A 25646-nucleotide genomic window follows, 5' to 3' on the forward strand; every position below is an offset into this window, starting at 1 on the left:
CTCCACAGTAGTCTTGTTTCAACCTTTTATTCTGACAGAACATCACCCCATTGGGATTTACATAATGATTAAAAAGTAGGACCTTGCCAAGTGGCAAGAAAGAACAGCCTTCACTAAAGCTCAGTATACAAACAAGTCACAAGAACCAACATGCATAATAAAACCAAATACATTTGATGGGGGGGACAGACATAGAATTCATTACCTATCTTATATAATGGGCTTTATATTAAATCAATTATAAAATAGTGTAATTTTGAGCTTAAAGTCGAGATGAAACGGCATTTCGAGAGTATCTAACTTCCGTATCGTGACGTATTTCCGAGTGAAACAGGAAAGACAGGTGGGACATAACGTTGGGAGGAATTTGATTTGAACGTTGAAAAGTGGGTGTGTCATAACACCCGAAGACACACCGAAGTACCGTGCTGTTGCTAGCTAGCTAACTAATGAATCTTAGTCTCTTAGCTCTGTGCGCTAAAAGTTGAAGATTGATTGATGGGTGGATGTCATGATATTATTGGTTGAAATTAGTTACGGGCATGCTTACGTAAGCACACGGCATATTTTGTTTTACAGGAAGAAAACATGATTGAATTTTGATATAAGAATACAATGAAATTGATTTTTGGTATTTTTTTTGGCATATATTGTTAAATAGGTGCACAGTATGACCGGGGATGTGATCTAAAAGGGTTAAAAAGGCATTTTTCATTTCATCTCGTCTTTAAGGATGAGGTTTGACAATTTCTGTTTTTCACTGAGTAACCCAATTTAGAAGTGCAATGTTTATGATCAAAGTGAAATGTGCAATATACGTACACTCCATTTGTCAGGTATTGCAAACATTCACATTATGGACGGTTTGCTGAGGATTGTTAGTAATGCCTAGATAGACAATCTTGAAGGGCAGGAGTGCTATAGGTTCTGATAAGTGCATTTATTCAAACGTGTGTAACTTTTTCATGTGGCACGTCTACAAGCTACATGTCTTCAGGTTCAGCATTGATCCAAGAGAATTGGTGCCCAATGGTTTGAATAAGGCCGAAGGTGAATTCATTTTACATTCAATGTTCTTAAAAGTCTTGAGATAAAATACACAATCTTTGTGTTTTTCTTTGTCTAAAACTTTTTGGTTACACAATGCATAATGGTAAACTTTGATAAAAACATAAATATAAACTTTATATGATAAGGCTGTACAGTACAACAGTATAATACAGGTACAAATCACATAATCACACATGTATAAAAAGATGCATGTGATGTTTTCTGCATGCATCCTCCTGTTTTGAAACAATTTGTTCTGTGCAATTAGTCTTTGGAAAATTACAGTTTTTTTTACATTCATATGCTTTGGTTGGAAGTTAGAATCATAAGTAGAACTGTAATATTTTTAAAGCCAACATTACCACACAGAGGTATTTGAAACATAGCAACTACATTACACACCCATTTGATGTTGTTCAGCGATAACTGTTGACATTTGAGTGACAATTTCCAATGAAATTACAAGGTTTGGTAGAGGAAGGCTTTCTGACTGTCACTTATTACTAGTAGGAATCACCAAACTACTATGTAGGCTCAGTACGAAACAACATACAGTAAATAACCTCAAGGCTCATCATTGTCTCATGTCTGTTTGTTTGTTTGAGCAGTATCTAATTAATTTTCACATCTTAGCTGCGCAAACTTTCTCACAACTCCCAGGGGGAAAAAAAAAAACGAGCCCATTGTAAACTACAGCTTTGCATATATAACCATAGAAAACAACTATACAATACAAAATCATTTACAAACTGTGAAAGGTTATTGTTTATATCTCTAGGACCTTTCCAGACTGGTGGAGGAGAAGAAAGAGGAGGAGAAATTGGAGGAAAGGAATGGGTGAGGAGGAGGAGGAGGAGGAGGAGGAGGGAGATGTCTGGCATTCTTTCTCTCTGTGCATTGTTTTATTTATCACGTTAACAAGTGGCAGCTTTTAACTCTGGAGCCCATCCCACCGGGGGAATGAGCTAAAAACTACTGCCTGGGGTAACTGCGGCTCAGTGGGACATTGAGATCCTGCGTTGGCAGGGACTGCAGTGTTGGCTCTCACTGCCCCGGGGAATATTAAACATAGCAAAAAGAGCAAAGAAGGATAATGAGTATTTATAAAGCCTGAAATAGTGTTTGTGTCACTTCAGTTCAAGCGTTGGTGGTTGCCATTTGTGGTTTTCATTATTTCTTGCATGCGCTATTAGTTTTTACCATGGCACAGTCACCAGAGCACAAGAACCAAACTCAGGTCCGTCAGGGTGACGCTTCACTCCAAGGAGGTTTGTTCCTCCTCTATACCTGGGTGCTGTCAGGCTTCCTCACAGTGTGGTAAAAATATATATATTTAAGCAAAACGTCTGCACTTTATTGAGCCGTATCCAATTAAGAAAAGGAGGCAAAAGTTGTATTGTGAAAATGTAGCTATAAATCTTCACATCTTAGATATGATTTTTCACACAGCTCCCATAATCCTCTTCTCGTATGCAAATTAATTTTTATGTTTAATGACGGGAGAACTTCTGGGTTCTTCACCTGTTAGTTTGCCTGGACTGCTGCAATACAGTGATGTATGATGATATATAGCTAAATATGTTGGTCATCGTAAAAACAACGCATACTCTAGCATTTTATAGTAAATCACATTGCTGTATAAGCAGTGCCTCTACGTATGTATGTATGTATGTAATATGTTATAAGCCACCTTTGCTAACGATCAATTTTCTAACATTAACTAGCAAGCCAAGTAGCTTTACTGTTACTGTATTCTCCACAAACGAGATTGAGGCAGCTGATCAACTAGGGAGCCAGAAAGCTGAGATCACATTCAAATAAACTGCAAAACAATTATATGTATATGTCGTTTTCACCAATGCGCTGTGGAGCTGCACAGGATCTGTACTTGTTCATGATGTTGTTCTTTGGGTTGCTTTTTTTTTGTTCTCGCGTAAAAGACGACCCTGTCATGCTGAATATGGTTGCAAATAGTTTGCAGAAATTCACATTGAGAGAGAAGTTAGCTTTACGGCGCACTTGCAGCGTCATGAGACGTGCCTCTTGTGAGCCACACCCAGAGGTGCTTTATGTTTATTCACAAAGGGTTGAAGAAGATGACTTTTTGCGTTCCATTTTCTGAGAGCGTGTGATTGAACAAGCTGTTGCCCTCCCCGAGGAAAGGAAAATATATTAATAATGAAAACACATTTTGTTTATGTGGTTTGTAATCTAGATTTTGTCATAATTTCTGTTTGGTTGAACAGTTCCTTTGGGATGGAGTGTTTCTTGTGCGTGTGTCTTTTAGCCACAGAGCAGTGGTCTTCAACAGGGGTGAGACACTTCCTCCCTCTATACTTGGGCGCTATCAAACTTTGTCAAGGTAAAAATAATTTTCAGTAAATCTGTACAAATCTACAAGTCTGTTCTTTATTGAGCAGTATCTAATTAAAGGAGGTAAAAGTTGTATTATTGTGAACATTTAACTTTAAATCTTCACATCGTAGGTTTTTCAAACAACTCCCATAATCCTTTTCTCGTATGCAAATGAATTTCGATGACATCACATGTTGGTTGAACTTGCATCTGGGTTCTTTGTGTGGACTGCTGCAATACAGTGATGCATGACGATATATATAGCTAAATTTTTTGATGATCTTAAAACAACACATACTCTGGCATTTTATAATGAAACAGATTGTTGTATAATCAGTATCTCTATGTATGTATGTAATATGTTATTATAAGCTATTTTTGTCTCACTTGCTAACGCAAACTAGCTAGCTAGGTAGATTAATGTACTGTAATTCTCCATAGAGGAGCCAGAGAGCTGAGATCACATTCAAATAAACTGCTAATTTAGGCCTATATGTCATCGCCACCAATACACCGTGGGACTGTACAGAATCCGTACTTGATGTCCAACCTTTGCCGTTGTTCCCCCTCTGCGAACTCCTGCTAGGCAGACAAACAAAATGTCTGCCTCCGGCGCCCATCTTCTTTCTCTCTCTGTGAGTCTCCTTAGCAGCTGGTGGTGTCCAGTAGCTGCTTGGACACGGAGAGATTGCCGTTTTGAGAGTTGGTCTCCTTTTCTGCTCTGACTCTGGCCGCCGCCGCCGCCACTTTGGCCTGCTTGCGGTTGATCTTGAACACGTCCCACCGCTCGGACAGCAGGCCCTTGTTGAAGATGACCGAGGCCAACCAGGAGACGAGCAGGATGGACAGCAGCGAGACGACCATGATGGTGGAGCGGAAGGGGAAGAACTGGGTGAGCTTTCCCTCAGCGTCCGGCCGGCAGCCGGGGAAATGGATGGCGGGCGGGAGGCCGATGAGGGGCTCGCCGCTCAGGACCCTCAGGATGATTCCCATGAGGTAGCCCACAGTGGCCCCGTAGCCGTTAGATACCTTGAAGAAGAGGATGCAGACCAGCTGAGGGAACATGATGGTATAGGACATGTCCACACCCACGAGCCAGAAGACCAGGACGCTGTTGTCCAGGAAGGTGAGGGCCGTGCCAGAGACGCCCACCACCACCACTGAGATACGGATCACCCACTGCATCTCACGGTCTGAAGCCTGGAGGGAGGCAGAGAGAGAAAACGAGAGAAACAAAGAAAGAGTAAGGTTGAAGATTAAACCTCATCGTGCGGCATAAGGATCCTAAGGAACGCCTGGACTTGAGGCCTGCTGGAAGCCAAGTGAGAATAAATATTTATTCATTACCGTACTCGCATTGAACTAAGGTGCCTGAAGAGTTTAAGGTGGTTACCTATAATTTCTGCAGACTGGGTCTAGTCACTGCAAAGCAAACTTTTGTATTTCTTTAATTCCTGCCTAGGTTTTCGCCGTTAATCTATAACTTAACCTGCATGTCAGAATGAGAGTCATGAGGTGGCGATCGTAGTCTTTGAGCTTGTGGGGTCAAACCTACAACATGGGGTCTTAATACATAGGATTGTGTGATCAGCCGTGACACTCCCATGTGTCTTATTACTTAGCGGGAAGAGGCTCAATAAGACTAGAGTGGCAGGTTGTAACTCACTCACAGTGTACAGTTAGCTATTAAATCAGTTATGACTCTGCAAACTGCATGACAACCTACAAGATCCTTTTAAGTGAATGCAAATGTGAAGATGCTCACACAACAGCTGCACCATAAAACTTTGTAATCGTGTCCCATTGAGTAAATAGACTTGAACTATGTCCTGTATGTCCCGGATAACTCCCAAGTGACATTATATTCATCTGCTGACAGTGGCTGTCAACATGACCGATTGAAAAATGGGTTGGAAATACACTGCGGGGGGGGGGGGGGGGGGGGGGGGGGGACAACAGCCCAAGGACACTGTCACACTTGACAGTATGGGACATCATGGAACATTCTTTAGGGGTGAAAACATGATGAAATAACTCAACGTTCAAGAGGGAGCAAGAAGAAGAAGACGAGAAAACAAAACAAGATGCAATATGAAAACAAGTTTTCCCTCCGCCGGCAGTAGCTGGCTGCCTCTGGCTTGTGTTGCAAAAGTACAATATAATAACTCAGTCAGGGTTGTAAATATGGTTCTACCCACACAACAATGTACAATGTTGACCCATAAAGGCTTCTTGTTTTCAGAAGAAAATTAATTTAAATGAAGGCAGATTTAAGATCCTCCTCTACACACACTGAAAGGGCCATACTGACAGTGTCTGAATAAAGTTAAGGATTGAGCCTGTTTGCTGCAAAGACATGGATGATAAATGGACTCAAAATCTGTCATTTTGTTTAGGGCTGATTAAAATATAGGCTGTCTTAAGGATACAGCAACATTCTTGGGGCATTCAAGTGAAGCTATCTCAAGGTTTGGTTGAGGACATAACACTCTGACTTGATATTCAGGGAACATTTTCTGGACTGCGTTGGTATCTCCCCCTGAAATTCTCACCTGTTTCCTGATGATGTTCTTGTAGATATTTGAGGAGAACAGCGAGGCGGAGGAGAGCAAGGCCGAGTCCATGGAGGACATGACAGCAGCGGCTACCGCCCCGATGCCGATGATGGACACGTAGGCCGGGGTGAGGAACTGCAGGGAGATGGGGAGGATGGAGCCCGCCTGGCCGCGTTCATATGGGGTGGGCATGCCGTAGCTGGTTGTGTTCCAGTCTGGGCGGAGGACAAAGAGGAGGATGGGACAATTTAACAGTTAGAGCAGAGGAGCGGGATGTGTAAACGAGGAAAGGAATAAATGAATGAAACAGGAAACAAATCAAAGCAAAGCTGGCATTAAGAGTGTGAAGAGTGTGTACCTGTTGATGCAGCCACGGCTCCGATCAGCATGGAGGGGATGCCCAGAACCAGGCAGAAGGCTGAGGAGGCGAAGCAGGTCACCTGGGCCTGGGTATAAGACGAGGCAGACAGGATCCTTTGGTAGAACGCCTGGTAGGCCAGACCACCCAAAGCCTGCCACACACACACACACACACAGTTCAGACAGTGATGAGGGAAATCAATGTGTACAGCAATAAAGGGGGAAAAAAAGGAAAAATTCCCTCATGACTTGGATTTTCCATTGTTAATTTTGTTGTTGTTGTTGTGCTTGGTTGTTTTCTCATCTAATGAAATAAGCCAAAACTGCTGGGTTTAATTAAATTGTAAAAAAATTCATTGCTGCGATGCCTGGAGCTAAGTAAATACTTTTTTTTCATTAATTGCATAAGCTGTGTGTTAGAAGACACATTTTTTTAATGCACATTTGTGTGGTCTGTGTGTGTTTATATGGACCTCTCCCACTCACCAACACCATGAAGTCATCGACCCACTTGCCCGCGTCACCGGGCTCCAGCTTGCCGATCCAGGGGGCCTGGAAGGTCTGGTTGAACGCCGTCAGTGAAATGTCCACTGAGTGAGGGTTGGTCAACAGGAAAGGAACACACACCCACTATGTACAAAAACACATCCACAAGAACACAAGGCGAGGTTTTCAGTCTGCAATTGGAAAATTAAGTCATTGAAACTAGGGTTGCAGTTTAGCACTAATTTGTATTCTGTCTAGTTTAAAGTACAACTGAGCTATCTGAAGCTACTTTTAAGGGTTCCCCTCATGCGAAAAAGAGGCAAAAGCTTTCATAAACAGGGAAAATATGAAAAATATGAGTCCCAGTTACTCACCAGGCTGACGAAGATGAGGATGAGCTGGATGACATCTGTGTAGGCCACAGAGTAGAGGCCCCCCAGCAGTGTGTAGATTATGGCCACCACTGAGGAGATGATGATGGAGTACACATAGGACAGGTCCAGGATCACACTCATAGTTCCACCTGGAACAACACAGCAGAGCACTCAGAACCAGTGGATTGACGGGGGAAACTTCTTACTAGTAATGTACAGCTGTTAAGGTTGCTAAAGGTGCATGCAACTGCTGATAGTTAGGTGTTTTTTATTTGGTTCTTTTCCTCATTCTTTCTCCCTTTCTCTCTTCCTCTCTCACACAAACACACACATATACATGCATACACTCTTTCCTATATAATCTTTCATACTGCAGTTCTAATACTTATGATTTACTATGAAACTGGGCAATGACATTGCCTTGTTATTGCATTGTCCATATGCAATGTTTTCCAAAGAACACATTGACACACAAATTGACATTTACCTGCATACGGTAAAGCAATTCAATTCTAGTAGTTTAAGACAAGAATGAGGTTTACACTTAAGCATGGGTGGGTTTGGTTCAAACCTTTTAAAAAGTGTCCGAGAGCTTAGATAAGCAACAAGCCAACGTAAAAATGATTATGATAAAAGTATAACAAACAGAACCATACAGAAACACATAACAGAAGCAGCCTATTGATTGTGAGACTCCAAAACATTCCTTTCCTTCTCCCTCTTGGGTGAATTATCATCACCTTCTTAATAATAGATACTAATACTAATACTAAAAAGAAAAAGAAAAGGAAAAAGTGTGAAAAATGAAAAAGCTAAAATGAATAAATAAGTAAATAAATGAATAAATAAAGACATCTTGTTACTCAAACAAGGCAAGCAAAGCATCACTACCTTCACCGTCTCTTCTCCCACATTGCCAGGGTCCCCCCAGCCGCAGCCTGCAGCCGCACCACAACAATGCCCTTAAACAGAGAAGTGTCAGATCGGCACCATCGATCGCTACTCACCACCCCGCTGACCTCTCACCCCCGCAGACCCCCCTTAACCCCTGTGTAACCCTTCAACTCAGCCTGCTAGGTAAAGCATACCCGACCCATTCACGCTGACCCTTCACCCCCTTGCTTGTCGTTTTGACATTTTTTCTACCTGTTTTTACATCTCATCTGTGACCTTTTTGCCACCCCATTTGACCAATCTGATGTTTCATATTATCTTAAATTGTTAGATTGTGGACTTTTTCCTGTTGTTCCTAATGAGCTGAAAGTATTGACAGACTAACCCGTCACTTAATTGCCATAAAAACAAGTCACTCCAGATATTATGTGTTGTTGTTTGTCCTAAGTGAATTCTCCTCTCCTGGTGGGAGATTATGCAAACAGTATCACTAGCTGCACTCCACTGTGCTAAATTTAGGAAGAGGAAAGAGGAGGAATGAGATTTAGGGGTCTCTAGGGCTTAATGGAGAGCACCAGGGATGGAGAGAGGGAAAGAGCTACCTAAATACCCCCCATGTTCTGTTTTTAGACCCTCCTCCCCCTCTCAAAATGCATGCTTGCGTGCACACTTACACTCACACTCACGCACACACACACACTGTTTCAGCCCTCCTGTCACTCCCCATCTCCTCCCTCTCCAATCCCCCGGCAGAAATTTGATTAACAATGATTGTGTATTATTGATTCCACTCTGGCGACACATGGACGGTGTCTTTACAAGTTAAGGCAGTTTTGGCACTGAATCCTGCACAGCAGACACACTCACTCAAGCAGACCACAAACTCAGTTTACAGTATACATACACACACATAAACAGTCTCCCGGCAACAGCACTCCTGTGGGCCAAGTGCTCCGCTCACTCTCAGGGGTGTCAAGTGTTTGTATGTGTATGTGTGTGTGTGTGTGTGTGGTGTATGTGTGTGTGTGTGTGTGTGTGTGCGTGTGAGACATGTGCATGTAAGGAATGTATGCAGGACTGTCCCAATAACAATTATGGGAGATTTTACTTAGAAAGCTGAGGGATTGAGGAGTGAGGAGCCCCTCTGATGCTATATTTCCTACTTTAATAGGTTTTAAAGTTTTGGACAAAAACGTCCCAGGAACATTCCTTCCTCTCTATCAGTCCTTTTGTGGAGTGTCAGCACAGCGACCTTGGTGCTACCTTGGTGACTCAAACACTAGATTTCACTGTTGCCCTTTCACTCTTTTTGTACATCTTTTATCACACAGAATTGAGACAATACATTATAACTAAACAGTGTACAGTAACATTGTTTTTTCTGTCCCTCAGTCAGAGCTTTGGAACAAAGAATGGAAAGAAGTCTCTTGAGACTCAACAACCTGGTTTGAATAATTGATCACCTTTCACAATCAACAGGCTGCTCGTTGTTTAAACCCCCTTTTCAAAAAACACTGGAAAAGAAAACAGCATTAAAAAACACACACAAGAGAACATTATACTCTCTCTCTCTCTCTCTCTCACACACACACACACACACACACACACGCATGCACGCACATGCACACACACACACAGACACACACACGCACACACACACACACACGTAGCGGTGCACACGGACACTTGCACCCACCCACCAATGCGCGTAATCACACACCCACACACACAGTGAATTCATAACTTGCAGAATAAACAATAATACCATTACATAAACAGCGTCACAATGAGCCCACTTCAATTGTCAAATAACCACAACTGGAGCAATTTTCCGCACTACAGAATAACAATCAATTGCACTAGTAAGTTATTTCAGTGAATGACCCTCATTGTGCTTATATGTCATGGGTCAACCTTTGCGTTTTCTCACTCCTTGATGTGAGAATGTGCCCATAGGTTTCTTACATTTAGTCAGAGTAGCAGAGAAAATCAACAGTGCGGCACATAGGCTACTTAACATGCCTGTATGCTTTTGTACCTAGGGCTGGAAATCAATTGAATATTTTCAGTGCCGGTACCGACACGGGTACCTTGAATTTGATACCGGTATCAAAATGGTAATAGTCATAACAGTTTTTTGACTGTTATATAATTTTTGGCATTAGTTCTCCCAACTAAAAGAAATAACATTTGAAATGAACACATTTGAACAACATTTGAACACAGAAGTGTGAATTCTTTTCTGTATTTATTATTTTTCTTCTTCAGTTTAACAGTATAACACAACCCTTTATGAACAAAGTAATTCCTGTATTTGTTTATTCAAAACTATCAGATTCAAGACCTTATTATAACTACTAAAACAATTGAATGGCTTAAATGTAAAATATTTATAACTGTGTCAACAACACCTCACTTTGTATTGCACAAAAATGAATTAAAACAACACTTCTAACGTGTTGATGGGCAGAATTAGGTTTCTCTTCCACTGATGTGAAAAAACATCAAAGAATGCAGCCATTAACTAATGCAATAAACAGCATGACACTGAACAATCTGTGTGTGTGTGTGTGTGTTTGTGTGTATGTGCGGGTATGCTTGTGCCGGTGTGTGTAAATGGCACAGTGTGAAGTAACTTACCTAGGCTGACGAGTGTGCGTGCCACCCACAGGACATCAGCCACCAGTGCAGGAATGATCAGCGCACTGCTCAGGACGTTCCCGTACTTCTGCTGGAACGGGTCCATCATTGTCACGTACTTGTTTTCCCTCATGGGCTTAGCAAAGAAAAAGCCACCTGGACGGGGAGGGAGGGGGCAGTATGAGTGACATAAAAACGACCACACCAGACAGAAAGGGAGAACGAGAAGAGAAGGTGCATGTGGGGAGGGGAGGGGCAGGTGAATGCCATAATAACACGGAAAGCAACAAGTGTTCTGTCCCGATAACACAACAAACAACACCTTCGACCGAGCTTCCACTTGGCCACGAACAACAATGGACAAGAACGGATAATGGAGTTATGTTACATTTCCTGATTGGCCACGTCCAAGTTTCCAGTTTCCACGGGCCTGAGCTCGGACCATTTCCACTGATAAGAGCACTTCTCGCCTCGAATGACTTAATGTTGCGTTTTCATCATTATTTTCATTGTTTGCAACAGCAGCTGTTGCAAATGTTTACAGATTGAGAACCAAAGTTGTCAGTTCAGTGATTTGAGAAGTTAGAGATCTAATCCTGTTGGTGAACTCATCACCTCGCACCTGTTGCCTCGAGTTACAATGTTAAACTGATTTCTCATAGTCCTATTTTTAAAGTGAGCGACACTTTGATTGCTCTGCGGAGTCAGAGGGAGGTGGGGCAGACGCAGGGGCTGGGGCTGGGTTAGTGAGTGGTCAACAACAGTCCAACTCTAAACTAATGTCTGAGGTTCATTTGTAATGTTATATTTAAAATATATCAAACTGTCTGTTTCTATAGATTGTGCTTGTGTTTGCTGGACTTGTCTTATTGATACATGCAGCTACAAACACTTAAATTGCAAATTATGCATGTCAGAATACACATGCATGCATAGTTCTCATTAATAAGCTTTAGTCTGGATTTGCTATGCACTCAACTGTTCATTATCCCAAATGACTTCCATTCCCTACCAAGTAGAAAATGCGATGTTCTAAAGTATAAATAAAGGATGCACTGAATGCCAAATTTTGAAAAAAGTAAAGTGATACTGGAAGTTATTGCGTGACCTCATGAAGAGGTTTGAACTGAAACAGATGTGAGAATGGACCGCTCCTACACCTGTCCCAGGAACCTGCGCAAAACAGACCAGGTGATGCGGTCCATGCACCCTGCTACCTCTATCCCTACCGATTTTGAAAACATCAGGCTGTCTGTTAAACTGTTTGGTGAACATAAGAATCAGTGCTGATCAAATTTCAGGACAAAGGTGCTGTTATGTCCCATTGTCACAGTATTCGCCTTGCAGACGGCTCTGAGGGAGTTGACGTCAACTGCAGGATGCAACAAGGTTGCAGTGACAGATGCGAGGAGTGTCCCAGTACTGTGTCATTGGATCAAATGAGGCCAAAGTGAAATATGGATCAGTGGAGCAGCAGACTGTAGGGTTCAGTGTCAAGTTTCAAATGTTTTTTTTGGGTCAATAGCATGGGTTGGAGTGAGTCATACACTCAGTGTCCAATAGTAACCTTTTTGCTCACGTGCCAAGAATAATTTTTACCAGCCAAAATAATTTCTATACGTTATAAAATTTTATCTAATGTCTTATATAAAGCACTTTAAATTGCCTTGTGTACGAAATGTGCTATTTAAATAAACTTGCCTTGCCTTGCCTTTCAATGCTATTTTGTGTGTAGAATCAGGTATCAGGTATGTTAATTTAAAGCTTGCTCACTTATACAATGGATCAAGTTTGTAATTCATCATGAAGTGCAGCGGAATTCAAATTATAATGGAGCATTTTGAAGCTTAATTTCTAAGTTTGAGAGCAGGCAAAGACCAACGACAACTGAGAATTTCAAATGTTATCGTCTCAAAAAGTTGCCAGCCAGTGGGCCCGGTGACCTTTATGCTAAAGGAAAATTTTACTGGTACTTGATGCTTGGCGGGTGTTAATTTCAGACCCTGCATACAGTAAAAGGTGAATTATCTTAAGAAATGCATCATTACAGCTTGTGTACAAGACGGTTTGCTGTGAAATGTCAGGCTGGATGAAATTCATGTGTAGTTTATCATTTGTGTCTATTTGAATCCTTAAGCCTGTAATGTGGGGATGACATGGACCATTTACTTTCACCAACTCCATTTTACATCTATTTCACCGCTGTATCCTATTGAATTTGGCCCAGTTTGCAATCCAGTGATTGCACTGATCCTTAAAAAATACGTGCCTAAATAAAGACAGAACATGAAATCTTGTCAGTGTTCAGGGCTTGGAGTTCAGGGGTTAAAGGTCAGGGTCGGTGGTATGACTCACCTAAGAAGAAGGTGAGGACGTAGGGCACAGGCATCAGAGCCCACACCAGACCTAACGTTGGGTTGTAAACGGCTTCAGCTATACCCAGTATGAAGCCTCCACCCACCCATGTAGCTGTGGAAAGACAAACGCACGTTAACGATAAACACACACACACACACACACACACACACACACACACACACTCATGAACTACATGGCCTTCTTCACCCATATCAACCAAGTAGTGTTTCTGTGTTTAGACCAGAGCTCGGACTCGAGTCACATGACTTGCACTCAAGCCAGACTCGAGTTACAATTTTAATTGCTTGAGACTTGATGCATGAAGAGAATACTTGAGACTTGGGTTCTGGTGACTCTGACTTGTACTTTGATGACTTGAAAAGGTTTCTAAAGTCTTGACAAAAGATCTTGTGTTTGTGTAAATGACTTTGATTGAAAGTTATGAGATCTGTTCCACCAGACGACTGAATTTAAATTCTGTTTTCTGAATTTGTATGGAATGATTGAATTTATTGAAGATTAAACTGATTATAGAAATCAAACTCATGATGCTCTCATGATGTTTCTATCCTAGTAAAACGATATTGCATTGGAAAGTCCTAGATATTTTGTTTTCTTTAAGATATAAAAATGATACTGGACTCTTTAGACTTGAGACTTGACATTAATGACATGGACTTGACTTGGCAATCTACATTTAGACTTTGGACTTGACTTGAGCCTTGTTCCCCAAGACTTGAGACTGACTTGGGACTTGAGCAAAGTTGACTTGATCACACCTCTGGTTTAGACACACCACTGCTCGGCCTCTGATACGGTTAACACTAGCTTCTCCCTTTTCACAGAGAGAGAACATTCCAACCTTTAATTTCAGGAGCATAAAAAAACACCCAGACTCAAAACAAATCCCATTGGCTGCTTTACCAGTCAGTGTGAAGATGCCGACTAGGAGGTTGATGTTGCGTCCGGCTAGCAGCGTTATCTCCATGCCGTCGCCTGTGCATTTTTTCTCCTCCCTCTTAGAGCGCATGGAGGCCCAGATGCCTGTGCCCAGAATCAGCAGGTAGAACAGCGCCATCACCACCAGACCCGGCACATTCAGAGCCATCCTCAACCTCTGTCTGAGTCACCTGCTTGGGGGGAGATGGATAAAGAGAGAGAAACAAGAAACATCAAGGTCGATGCGGAGTCTACACCTAAAAAAGGTAATACACAAATGCTGTTTGCAATGGCTATCAGATCATTCTAGCATACAGCATTACAGAATGGTGAAACAAAATCAGAGTTCAACACAAAACATTTGCTTCCTTTTACTTAAAAAACAAAACAAAACAGATCTTTGTAGGATTGGAGGGCAGTGGGGAACGGGGGTAGGCAAGTTTGCAAAAATTCGACTGCCATCTAAGATGATTTTGAAACAAAGAAAATGCTGAGGTACATTCGTCACGTGCAGAAAGCTATTAAGCGCAAAAGATAAACAATGATGAGCAGAAATCAGTGGCAGGTATTCAAGTCAATGAACAGAGGAAGGTGAGGGAGGTGGAAATAAGAAGATAGATACATCTCTCCTTTGGGAGAAAAGTGGGTAAAGAGAAGAATGTTGCAGCAGAAAAAAAAAAAGAAAAAAGAAAGGAACAGTAGCTTTTTTTCTCTCTGATGACCTGGCTCTGCTGGCTTGGCAGAGGGGTGGATGGGGTGAGGATGAAGACAGAGTTGGAGTGAAGGAAGAGGTAAAGGAGGAGGTGGAGGAGGAGGAGGAGGAGGAGGCAGGGCGTGAAGGGTGGAAGAAGGATGAAGAGTCGGAGAGGTGGAGGGGGTCTCACCATAGGCTCGGCGGCACTGACAAGATGGCGGACAGTTGTTGTCCCCCCTCTTCAGTGGTTGGATGGCCCGAGGTTCGACTGAAAACCTCGGGAAGTGAGCACAACTCATAGCCACGTTAGTGTGTACGTGTGTGTGTGTGTACGTGTGTGTGTGTGTCTATGTGATGACTGTAACTGGGCATTGGACAGATGGTTTCCAAGAGAGGACCAAAAGAAGATGAGAAAAGCTTTTGCATCTATAAAAAAAGATGCATGTCTTATCTTAAACACCCACTTCTCTGTATATTGACATGGCTAATGTCATGCTACAGGTTTTATATACTATAGTCACTGTATTATGCAGTCTAGGGAAGCTGAATTGACGGTTGCAGCTGCTATAAAGTTTCTAAATTCACAGAGATAGTGACCATTAGCAGTGTTATTTTCGTCTATATTGTTTTTTATGGTCTCTGTAGTCTATGCTGTGGTTTTTTTGTATAGATCTGTATGTGATTTGTGTTTTTTTATACTTGGCTGCACAACAAATTTCCCATCTGGGACAATAAAGTTGAATTGAAATTGAATTGCACTTATTCTCCAGTTTACTGAGTGCTCAAGATTAGTTTTCGGTCCAAAGTATCACAGTAAGGCAGTTTCTTACAAATAACCTTTTTTTATTATAAGTCACCCTTTCTACAGACAAAAATTGATTCGTCAAAATAAAAGCCATAATTTCCATTGTCACAAACAAGACATGTGTTTTTTTCTTTTCCCCCAAGTGAAAATCATACTTCATAAGCTCTGGAAGGAAGAAGGAATGCATTAAATTAAGGAATGCATGTTACATCCAACTGGGAGAATGGAGAGAGGAAAAAGGAAAGGGATTGTGAAAGGAATGGATTTGAAAAATATGGGTAGGAGGTGGATATGTGAGTGACGGTGTGTGTGTGTGTGTGTGTGTGTGTTTATGTGCGGGCATGGAAGGAATGGGTAAAAGGCCGAGGAAGGTTCTATGCCAAAGTCAACAAGGACTCAAACTCACTCACATGGCTCATGTGTATTCTGTGTGTGTGTGTGTGTGTGAACGCTGTATAGACACTACAGCCCCAACATACCAGACATCGTGGAACTTAAACTGCATCTTTATCTTACATTACAGCACACTTAATATCTGTTAATATCTAGAAAGCTTGTCCAGTCATGCTTTTTCCATCTCAGGAACACTGCAAAAATCAGATCCATTTTCATCCTGTTATTTTTTTATTCCATTTGTTTTATATATGGCTCGGCCTATTTATTTGACCTTATTTTGTTTTATTTTACTCTCACTCTTTTAATTTATTACTGTTTTACTTGATTGATCTTTCCGTTTTATTGATCTGTGCTTTGTCTCTTATTATTATTATTACCAAACTCTGCTCTATAAAACATTCTACCACTACTGCTGGTGCTGTGCACTTGTACCTGGAATGCAGAGAACAAAAAAAAAAAAATTGGACCGTAAGCCATAGCAGTAAACAGGACTAAGCAAACAAATATGGCTATGTTTAAACTGTGGTGTTCACTTAACCCACTTTTGGAGGCAGTGGCAGCTATTTGACACTGTGAAAACATCCAATAATGCTCAGAAAAGGGATACGGCACAGTATGGAAAACCATAAGTGACCACAAATCAACAACAAATCACTCCCAAACCATCATGCTCCTAATACTGAGCTTCTGTGACTCATGCCTGTCTACAAATACAGTGAATAGCTATTTTGGACTAACTGCAATCACCTTGTTTCCCCCCTTTTTCAGTGACTAGTGAGTAAGTTGAACTGCCTCTTCAGATTTCACTGGCCTCAAGGAGGCCAGTGAAATCTGAAGAGGCAGCCTGGATGAAGGAGGCCTGGGAGGGAGAACAACCCTGCAAGCAAGTAGGAGTCATCTCCTATGTTCTCAAGATGAGAGACAAACTTGAGCAGTTGCCTCAGCTGGCTCACGCCAAAGTCGACCAAGCCCAGCTGAGGCAGAAGAAGGGGTATGACAAGGCCAGTAAATACCGCTCTTTCCAGCCAGGGCAAAAGGTGCTCTTGTTGTTGTCCACCTCGGACAGCAGTTTACTAGCCAAATGGTAGGGTCCCTTTGAGATCACCTGCAAGATGGGACCAGTTATATATGAACTCCACTTGCCAGCACGCCGGAAGAAACATCAGACATTTCATGTTAATCTCCTGAGGGCGTGGAAAGAGAGAAACTCTCAGCAGCTATGGGCCAGGGTCGTTCCAGATGAGGAAGAGTTGGAGGAGCAATATTTCCCTGTACCCCACCAACTTTCCTCCATTCCAGACCTCAGCCATCTAAGTCACACAAAGCAGGAAGAACTGAAAGCTTGTATTCCTGATGGACTGTTCAGTGACAAGCCTGGCCGTACCCATCTCACCACCCATGAAATCCATCTGCTTTCACCCGAGCCGATCCACCAGACCAGCTACAGAATACTGGCCAAACTGGTTCCTGCTCTCAAGAATGAGGTGGAGATGATGCTAGATATGGGCATCATAGAGCCTTGCTCAAGTCAGTGATGCAGCCCAGTAGTCCTAGTACCCAAGAAAGAAGGACCAGAGCTGAGGTTTTGCATCAACTTCATTAAAGTCAACAACATCTCTGCCTTTGACCCCTACCCAATGCCACGGGTAGATTAACTTATCGAACGGCTGGGAAATGCCCATTATGTGACAACCGTTGACCTCTGCGAAGGTTATTGGCAGGTTCCCCTGACAGAGAAAGCAAAAGACATCACCGCATTCAGAGTACCTTCTGGACTGTATCGATTCACTGTGATGCCTTTTGGATTGCATGGCGCTGCCGCAACGTTCCAGCGTCTCATGGACACCGTCTTGAGAGGGGCTGAAGCCTATGCAGCAGCTTACATTGACGATGTGGTTGTCTACAGCTCTACCTGGGAAGAACATCTCCAACATCTCACTGATGTCTTCCAGCGCATCCGCCAAGCTGGGCTGGTGGCAAATGCCAAGAAGTGCCAACTAGCCCGGTCAGAGGTCCAATATCTGGGGTATGTGCTGGGGCGAGGCCAGATTCGTCCTCAGGTGAACAAAGTGGAAGCCGTGAGGTCCTGTCCACCACCTACTACCAAGAAACAGGTCAAGTCGTTCTTGGGGCTTGTAGGTTGGTACCGCTTCATTCCAAACTTCTCAGACAGGGCGGAGCCTCTCACTTTTCTAACCCGAAAATCTTGCCCACAGAAGGTCAAATGGACACCGGGATGTGAAGCACCCTTCCAAGACCTCAAACAGTGTTTGTGCCAGGATCCAGTTCTCCAGAGTCCGGACTTCTCACTACCTTAGACTGTACAGACCGATGCCTCTGAAGTTGGTCTGGGGGCAGTGTTGTTGCAAGGTGAGGAGGGAGATAGGAGGCCAGTACAATACATCAGTCGTAAGCTCTTTCCGAGAGAGACACGATATTCTACAATTGAAAAGGAGAGTCTTGCCATCAAATGGGCTTTAGATACACTCAGGTATTATCTCCTTGGGCAAGAATTTGTGCCCTCCAGTGGATACACAATATGAAAGACTCAAATGGCAGAATCGCAAGGTGGTATCTGTCCTTGCAGCCCTACAAATTCATAGTAAAGTACCGCGCTGGAAAGGACAATGTAGTGGCTGACTTCCTGTCCCTGAACGATGGATGAAGGACAGATCTTAAGGGGAGGGGGGGACTACTGTTTTTGAGAGTATACTTGTCCTTTGTTATTATTGTTAATGGAGTATAATGATGATTAGAAACCTACATATAGTAGTGTATATTGTATGGGTAACGTGATATTTTGATTTCTGTCTAAAAGTTTACCTGTGTTTTAGGTGAAACTTCATACCACCCTGGACTAGTAAAGTGATATGGTCCTAGGAGTGGAGGCTTGATTGAGGCCTGTATTTAAGCAGTCTGTGCTCAGACATGGCAGAGAGAGGTTGTGGGCACAATGCTGAATGCTCTGTCCCAACTACCAGTTTGTTGTTTTGAGCAAACGTAAAGCTGTCTGATTGATATATCGAGCTTGACTTGACAAAGTCTGATTAGATGTTTTTCTTTTCATTTTTGTATTTTCATCCTAAATAAACCGGTAAAGACTGATCATTCTGGTTTGTCATCGTTCCTGTTGCCTAGGCCCTCATCAAAGCCACCCATTTACACTCCTCAAAAGGTAAATAAATAAAAACAATCTTCATGTGGTCTTGGCTTGTCTGAGCCTTTCGCCTTTCACTGGTCTTTGCAAATGTGACACCTGGAGCCAAACCTGCCCCAATCTTTTAATCTGTCTCGGTGACTAAATGTACAGGTTCATATATTCCTGCAATAACAGGAAGAATGGGACCGCTGCTATTCCGTTTATTGCAAAGTGTTGTAGTCATAAAAAAGGCAAAAGCTACTGGCCAACATTAACATCAGCAGCAAAAACAACACATAGAGAGCAAATAATGATTGGAGCGATTCCAGAGACTCTTAAAACTTTATGGGTCTTTATACAACTGCTGGAACAGCAGAAATCCCTGTGGGGTGCTGGTATTGTTTGGAGGGGATCTCTCTGTGTCCACTGGGACAACAGAGAACACTGTGTCCCTGAATCCCCCTGAATTAATAAGACCATAACTTCCTGAGATACTTGTACTTTAATGAGTGACAGATTTGGATTTTATGACACACAACTCACACATAACTCTGTTATGTAACTCTCTGGTTCTCTTACGAGTCTCATTTTCAGTTTGTCTATTCTATATTCTTCTTTCTCCCTAATGTCCTTAATGTCTCTCTCTCTTTCTCTCTCAAGTTCAGTTCAACTTAGACACTTTTCAGCTAGGCAGGATGACAAACCACAGAGTCTTTTTCAGTTCCACTTTTTCTCGTTCGGCCCTCTCTCTTCTTCGTGACAGTATGTGAGATATTCCGCAGGCCAGACAGAGAGGAAGAGTGAGAGAGAGAGAGAGAGAGAGAGAGAGAGAGAGAGAGAGAGAGAGAGAGAGACAGACCGAGAGAGACAGAGCAAGAGATTGAGACTGAGACAGACAGAGTGAGAAGCCTGGAGTCGCTCTATAGGGGTATGCCAAGTCCAAGTATACTAACTCATTTTGGACAGTGGTCCAAAAATATTTCTTCTACCCTATCCTCCCACCCGCCCCAAAAACCTCACATACTCGCCCTCTTCTTTCCCTCTCATCCCCTTGCTGTCTATCTCCACCTTCTTCACCTTCTCCAGTCTCTCCTGCTCTCTCTCTCACACACAAGCGTAATACATGCTTGTGCGTCGGCCTGTTTGCTCTGTAAACATCTCGGAGGGGACCGAGCAGCAGTGGGTTCCCAAGGTCTCACTGGGTTCTGCTCCGGGGCCAAACAAACAGCCAGCCCTCCTCCAACCTGGACTGCTGACCAACACACACCACAGCTGGGTCGCAGATTTCACATGTTGGCCCGGTCTGGCCTATTGAAACCTACAGGACTGTCTCACGTATTTGTCAAGAATAGGAGGGGCTGTAGTTGCCACCCTAAGGTAATAATGAATGTGAGGCTGGATACACTTAAGATACTGATCTCTGGTTCAACTCAAAACAGGAAGGAAGGAAGGCAGTTGATTTTCTTTGATATTTGCACCCTAAGCCAGCTCAAGAAAATGGTCGAGTTGACTGAATGTCAGGTTTCTATTTAACTCTAAGGTCTGCTGTAGGAAACACTCCAACAGGCAACAACACTCTCACTGTAGCAGATCTATAGAAAGAGTCAGTCAATAAAACGTGATGAGGACAAGATTTATTTTTAAAACACCCCCAATGCACATGTATATACCAACATGTAAATACATGTAGGAAAACATGGACAGATATAGACACAGAAATGCTTGTGTGCGCATGCACATTCACACACACTGTAAATGCAGAAATGAATTGAGCCATGGTTGGGTGGCTTCTTATGTAGGTTTGAATTATGACTGATCAGTGCACTATGCTTTGAGGAAGTTATAACCTATAGTGTGTCTGCTGCTGATGGCTGATTACTGGCCTGAAGGGCCGCAAGATGTAGATGCAAATAAATGCCATGCATTTGCATTTATTTGCATCGTTTACTTGTATCACACTTATTCTGAAATTTGGTCTGCGAGTGCTACAGGCAGCGTGGAGTTTTCCATTTCTGAGATGTTCTAAGTTGATTTTAAACGCTGAACTTTAGAAAGTATATTGTTCCAAATGCATCTGTTTTGTGTATTCTCAAAGAGGAAGGCATTGCTTCAGAACTTGTTTGTGACTCTTGCCACAATTGTTGTGTTATGTGGTTAATTGCAGCAACACCTTGAGGCGGCTCAGGCTAAGTTGGACACATGCGCTTTGATTAACTAGATAGATACATTTAGAGTGAGTTCATGGACAAATTCTACTATTTCTTCCCACATCGCCTCTAGAGTCTGATCAAAAGGCTACTAAAATTACAGATTCAACATCTACAATAAAAAACCTCTGACAGTGGCATGCAAAAGCTACACTTTCTATAAACTCTCTCTATGGAAGTTGGAATTTTCCCACTTGCTACAGAAGTAACAAGTGATAAATCATGTAAATTACTGGGCAGTGTAATTAATTTGCAGGAAAGCGATGGGCAGGATACGATAAGAGGAAAGTGGGAGATAAGGCTGTAGCGCAGGAAGTTGACTTGACAGGGTTAAACTCACACACACACACACACACACACACACACACACACACACACACACACACACACACACACACAGGCACAAAGACACACGCAAGAAGATGGAGGTCGTAAGTATAAACAAACTGGCATTTTTCTTTCTCTCTCGGTCACACACACATACACACATTTTTTCCCACCCTCTTGAGAAATAGTGTGGGCAGCTGAGAGCCCTCTCACATGCATCTGGGCCCGTCTGAGGTGTGTGTGTGTGTGTGTGTTTATACAGTACAGTATGTGTCGTGTGTGTGTATGTAAGGGACGGTAAAGTTACAGCACAACTCTTAAAAACATTATTCTACTGCCTCCAAAGTGGTCCCACACCTACTGCCAACAGTATCAGTTGGTTAAACACATTTATCTCTCTCTCACACTCAAACATAAACAGGGTTTTAAAGACTGCTATTACTTCCCAACATTAGCCAACACACATGCAGAACAGCTTGAATGTGAGAGAGCAGGCATGCCTGCCGGCCTCAGATTGCGTCAGTGATGGGAGTTTATCTTAGGACACGACTGCTTTCTTTGTCGAAAATATTCCATGCGGTACTCTCTTGTCTATAGGTGAAAGTGTTTGCTTGGCAACACCCCAGCTACAACACTTCTTCTTAAATACCACACACACACACACACACACACACACCCAAGCACACCCACACGCACCCCAGTACTTTTCCATCAGGTCTAACCCATTTGCCAACTGCGTGTTTGGTGCTTGTCTCCTCCCCATCTCCACCCCCTGCGGTTTTGTGATCTGCAATCTGTTTACCAAAGTTATCATCTGCTATTAACAGACAGAACTGAGTGTGATGATCATGTTTCACTATAAGTATACACATATGTGCACACACACACACACACACACGCACCCACACACACACACGGCAAAAGACTTCAGGTTGAAACCAGGTGCCAGTGAAATGTGACCTCGCTATAACCCAGACACAAGCGTGTTGTCTTTCACACAGAGAGAGAGAAAAGAACAACAGATATCATGGAAAAAAAAGCCATAAGTCCGGCCTGCTAACTCTCTCCCTGCCTTCCCTCTCTCCTCTATCTTTGACAATTTGACAATCGCTTTTACATCCTGCAACACTTGCAGGGGGAAAATAATCCTTGTTACTTTCAAGGGCGGCCGGGTTTCCCTGAAATAGACAGCCCAGACTGAAACCAGTTCTGGGAAATCATCCATTCAGCATCAACAAGCAGAACAAGAACCAATGACATGAATCAACTGCAAATAGCTGCAGATAGCAAAGCCTCTGTAAGCACTACAACATTTAGCCTACTACTGGCATGCGGTTTTGAAATCCACACAACTAAAACAAAAAGTGGTTTAACATGTCGTGGTGTAAAATTTCATACTTTATCACTCACTGTCACCACATAAAACAAAAATAACTCATATTTGGGGAAAGCTGTCCTACAAGATGACTAAACAACACACAGAACATACGAATGTATGTACATGCTCAGACATAGGTCACACACCCACCCATCTATAGAGGAAAGTCTTCTATATGCATAGCCAGAACACAAGGTGAGGTAATGATGGAATATTTTCATTCATTGCCGCAGGTATTTTTAGCGGAGGGTGGAGGGAGGGTTCGTCTGTATATGCCTCCCTGTCTGTCAGTTCATCTATACGTGTCTGTCTTTGAAGAGCAGTGGAAAGCCAGCTTTGCTTTTTGTGGTGACTTATCTCTTGAGCTTGAAATGCACATGTGGAGGCAGTGAGGAGGTTGTGGTGGACGGGATGGGGGATGGGGGATGGGGGAGTTGGGTAGAAAAAAGATGTAGAGCTGCATTCACACCCACATCTTATACACCATTATGCATGTAAAACTATGCAAAGATATTAAATGTTGTTGGACAGGTTTGCTGGATATTGCCAATAGTTGGCACAGTAGAGGTCACAGGTGGCGGCAGATCACTGCATGGATGAGGGACACAGAAATCACCTTGGGACCCTCACCACCGTATTAATATCTCTGACAAGTTGCTAATTCGCTCACAGAACAGGGAGGTGGGTGTGACAAAGGTTGAGCTGGGAACAAAGGGATCTGACTAAACACATGATTAGGACATCAAAGCCCAATCGCTTTGAAGACAAATCAGAGATAATCTCTCGTCTTAGAGGTGTTGCTCACTTGGTTAGTTCAATCACGGTGCTGTGTTGAGGAGATTTTAGGGTTTTGCTGGGTGAGTCAGCCATCGGAGACGATGACATTGATTGACTGGAATGATTAGAGCGAGAATGAACTGAGAAGAGGACTGCCTCCTTGGAAGGAGCCGATGAATAAATGTGAAAGTCAGTGGGGTGATGAAGAGACGTTGAAGAGAGGAGAAAAATACAGGAAGAGAGAGAGAGACTTATATAAAACAATTTCATTCCACGTGGTGAAGATCGACAGGTTGTCTTTACATGAAGAAATACTGCCATGAAAAAAAACATCATCATCAAGCACCGACAAATTACAAAATCTATAAAACAACCAACAAATAAAAACATAGGAAACCCTTCTGAGTCGTCATATTGAAAGTAAATGACAACAATTTCTCTCAGCATCCTTTACAATTGCTCTAAAACAGTCATTAAGTGGTAAATAAAAAATTTAGTAAACTGAATTCTAGTCAGTGATCAGCACAACTCTCAATATAAACCAAGAAATATGTCTAAATATGATTTTTTTCATAACAGCATTTTTTCCTAACAGCATAATAATGATTTAAATTTAATTAAATAATATTTTCATTAACTTATATCAATCTAATACTACTTACTATAATATAAACTACAAATCTGAACAGGGTTTTCTCCACCACATCCCCGCTCTCAGACCAAGCTCAGTGGAAAATTACAGGCTTATAAATACCATTGATAGCGACATCACAGGAAAACAAAGATAACCAGGTTAGCCAGAGAAGGGACCAAATTAGTGATAGCAATCCCTTCAGGGCTATTTCTAGGTCCGGCATGCACTCTCACATAGTGTGTCCCTTGCAACTTGACCGAGCCAAAACGACCATCTCAAAGAACACACGCACACACACACACACACACACACACGCACACGCACAGACCCAGGAATACATATACCTCTGTATTTGAAAATTCAACAAAACACCCTACCAAAGTAAAAAAGACGTACATAAACTAACAAAATTAAAATATTAAAGTAAAATACCTACACTCAACACAGCAGAAACGAGCGAGCACATACAATACATACCTAGTGTTAACAGTACGTGTCAGTTCTTAGTGATGTGAAGAGGGAACAGAGGCTATTCCCACAGGACAGAGAACAGGCCAGATGACAAATTCAGTCCGGGAGGTGAGGGATGAGCGCAGCACTCAGAGATGGAGGGCAATGCAAAGAAAACAAGTCCTCAAAGTCCTAAAAGTCAAAAAAGACCAAAAATAAACTTTTTTAAAAGAGTGTTCTGTTGAAATTCAAAGTTGATGTTCAGAGCTCATGAGGCAGGTTCAGCAAGGAGGGATGGGACTCTCTAGAATGATCACTCAGCCCTCCTCTGGTTATAAACCTCAGGGGGGTGGGGGTGGTGTCAGATGACACAAAAAAAAAGCAGGAAGCTGCCAAAATTACCACCTGATTGGCGACTGCATCAATTTTCTTGTTTGTAGCCAATTAGCGCTGTGCAGAATGCAGGACAGACCCAGCCCCTGTTTTGCTGTGATCCGTGTGCAGAACTGGGCTATAACGGGGCTGGGGTGGGGTGGGGTGGGGAAGGGGTGGGGTGGGGAAGGGGTGGGGAAGGGGTGGACCTGTAGCTGTTCATGAGCCGCTCAGCAACAGCTCTCCCTTTCTCTCTCTCTCTCTCTCTCTCTCTCTCTCTCTCTCTCTCTCTCTCTCTCTCTCTCTCTCTCTCTCTCTCTCTCTCCCCACCTCCGGCATCTCTCGCTGCCTTTACCTCTATTTCCTACCTGTCACATTGTTCAAATAATGAGGACATAACCAAGCAATATCACTTCTCTCTCTCTCTCTCTCTCTCTCTCCCTCTCTCTTTTCACC

General features: G+C 42.7%; 1 protein-coding gene across 3 annotated transcripts; it reads right to left on the bottom strand.

Moving 5' to 3' along the window:
• Positions 1-11: 11 nt before the first annotated feature.
• Positions 12-25223, bottom strand: LOC139925670 (high affinity choline transporter 1-like). Of its 3 annotated transcripts, none has more exons than XM_071917146.2 (9): positions 24846-25223; positions 13997-14202; positions 13070-13183; positions 10715-10870; positions 7181-7329; positions 6807-6950; positions 6319-6472; positions 5958-6175; positions 12-4605 (listed from the first exon to the last, which is right to left on the bottom strand). In XM_071917146.2, the coding sequence occupies exons 2-9, from the start codon at positions 14178-14180 to the stop codon at positions 4051-4053; spliced, it is 1674 nt and encodes a 557-aa protein (XP_071773247.1). In that variant the 5' UTR covers positions 14181-14202; positions 24846-25223; the 3' UTR covers positions 12-4050. The 3 variants fall into 3 exon arrangements, with proteins under 3 accessions (XP_071773247.1, XP_071773246.1, XP_078138753.1); XM_071917145.2 differs by having other exon boundaries at positions 13997-14205; positions 24846-25222; XM_078282627.1 differs by lacking the exon at positions 24846-25223 and adding an exon at positions 14896-15060.
• Positions 25224-25646: the final 423 nt, after the last annotated feature.

The sequence above is a fragment of the Centroberyx gerrardi genome, chromosome 3, assembly GCF_048128805.1.
Source record: "Centroberyx gerrardi isolate f3 chromosome 3, fCenGer3.hap1.cur.20231027, whole genome shotgun sequence".
Classification (NCBI taxonomy): domain Eukaryota; kingdom Metazoa; phylum Chordata; class Actinopteri; order Beryciformes; family Berycidae; genus Centroberyx; species Centroberyx gerrardi.

Coding starts and splice junctions, on each gene's coding strand:
- LOC139925670 (XM_071917146.2), bottom strand. CDS start 14,180: ATGGCTCTGAATGTGCCGGGTCTGGTGGTGATGGCGCTGTTCTACCTG. Junction 6,176..6,318: donor AGCCGTGGCTGCATCAACAG/GTACACACTCTT, acceptor TCCTCCGCCCAG/ACTGGAACACAACCAGCTAC. Junction 4,606..5,957: donor AGAACATCATCAGGAAACAG/GTGAGAATTTCA, acceptor GCCTCCCTCCAG/GCTTCAGACCGTGAGATGCA.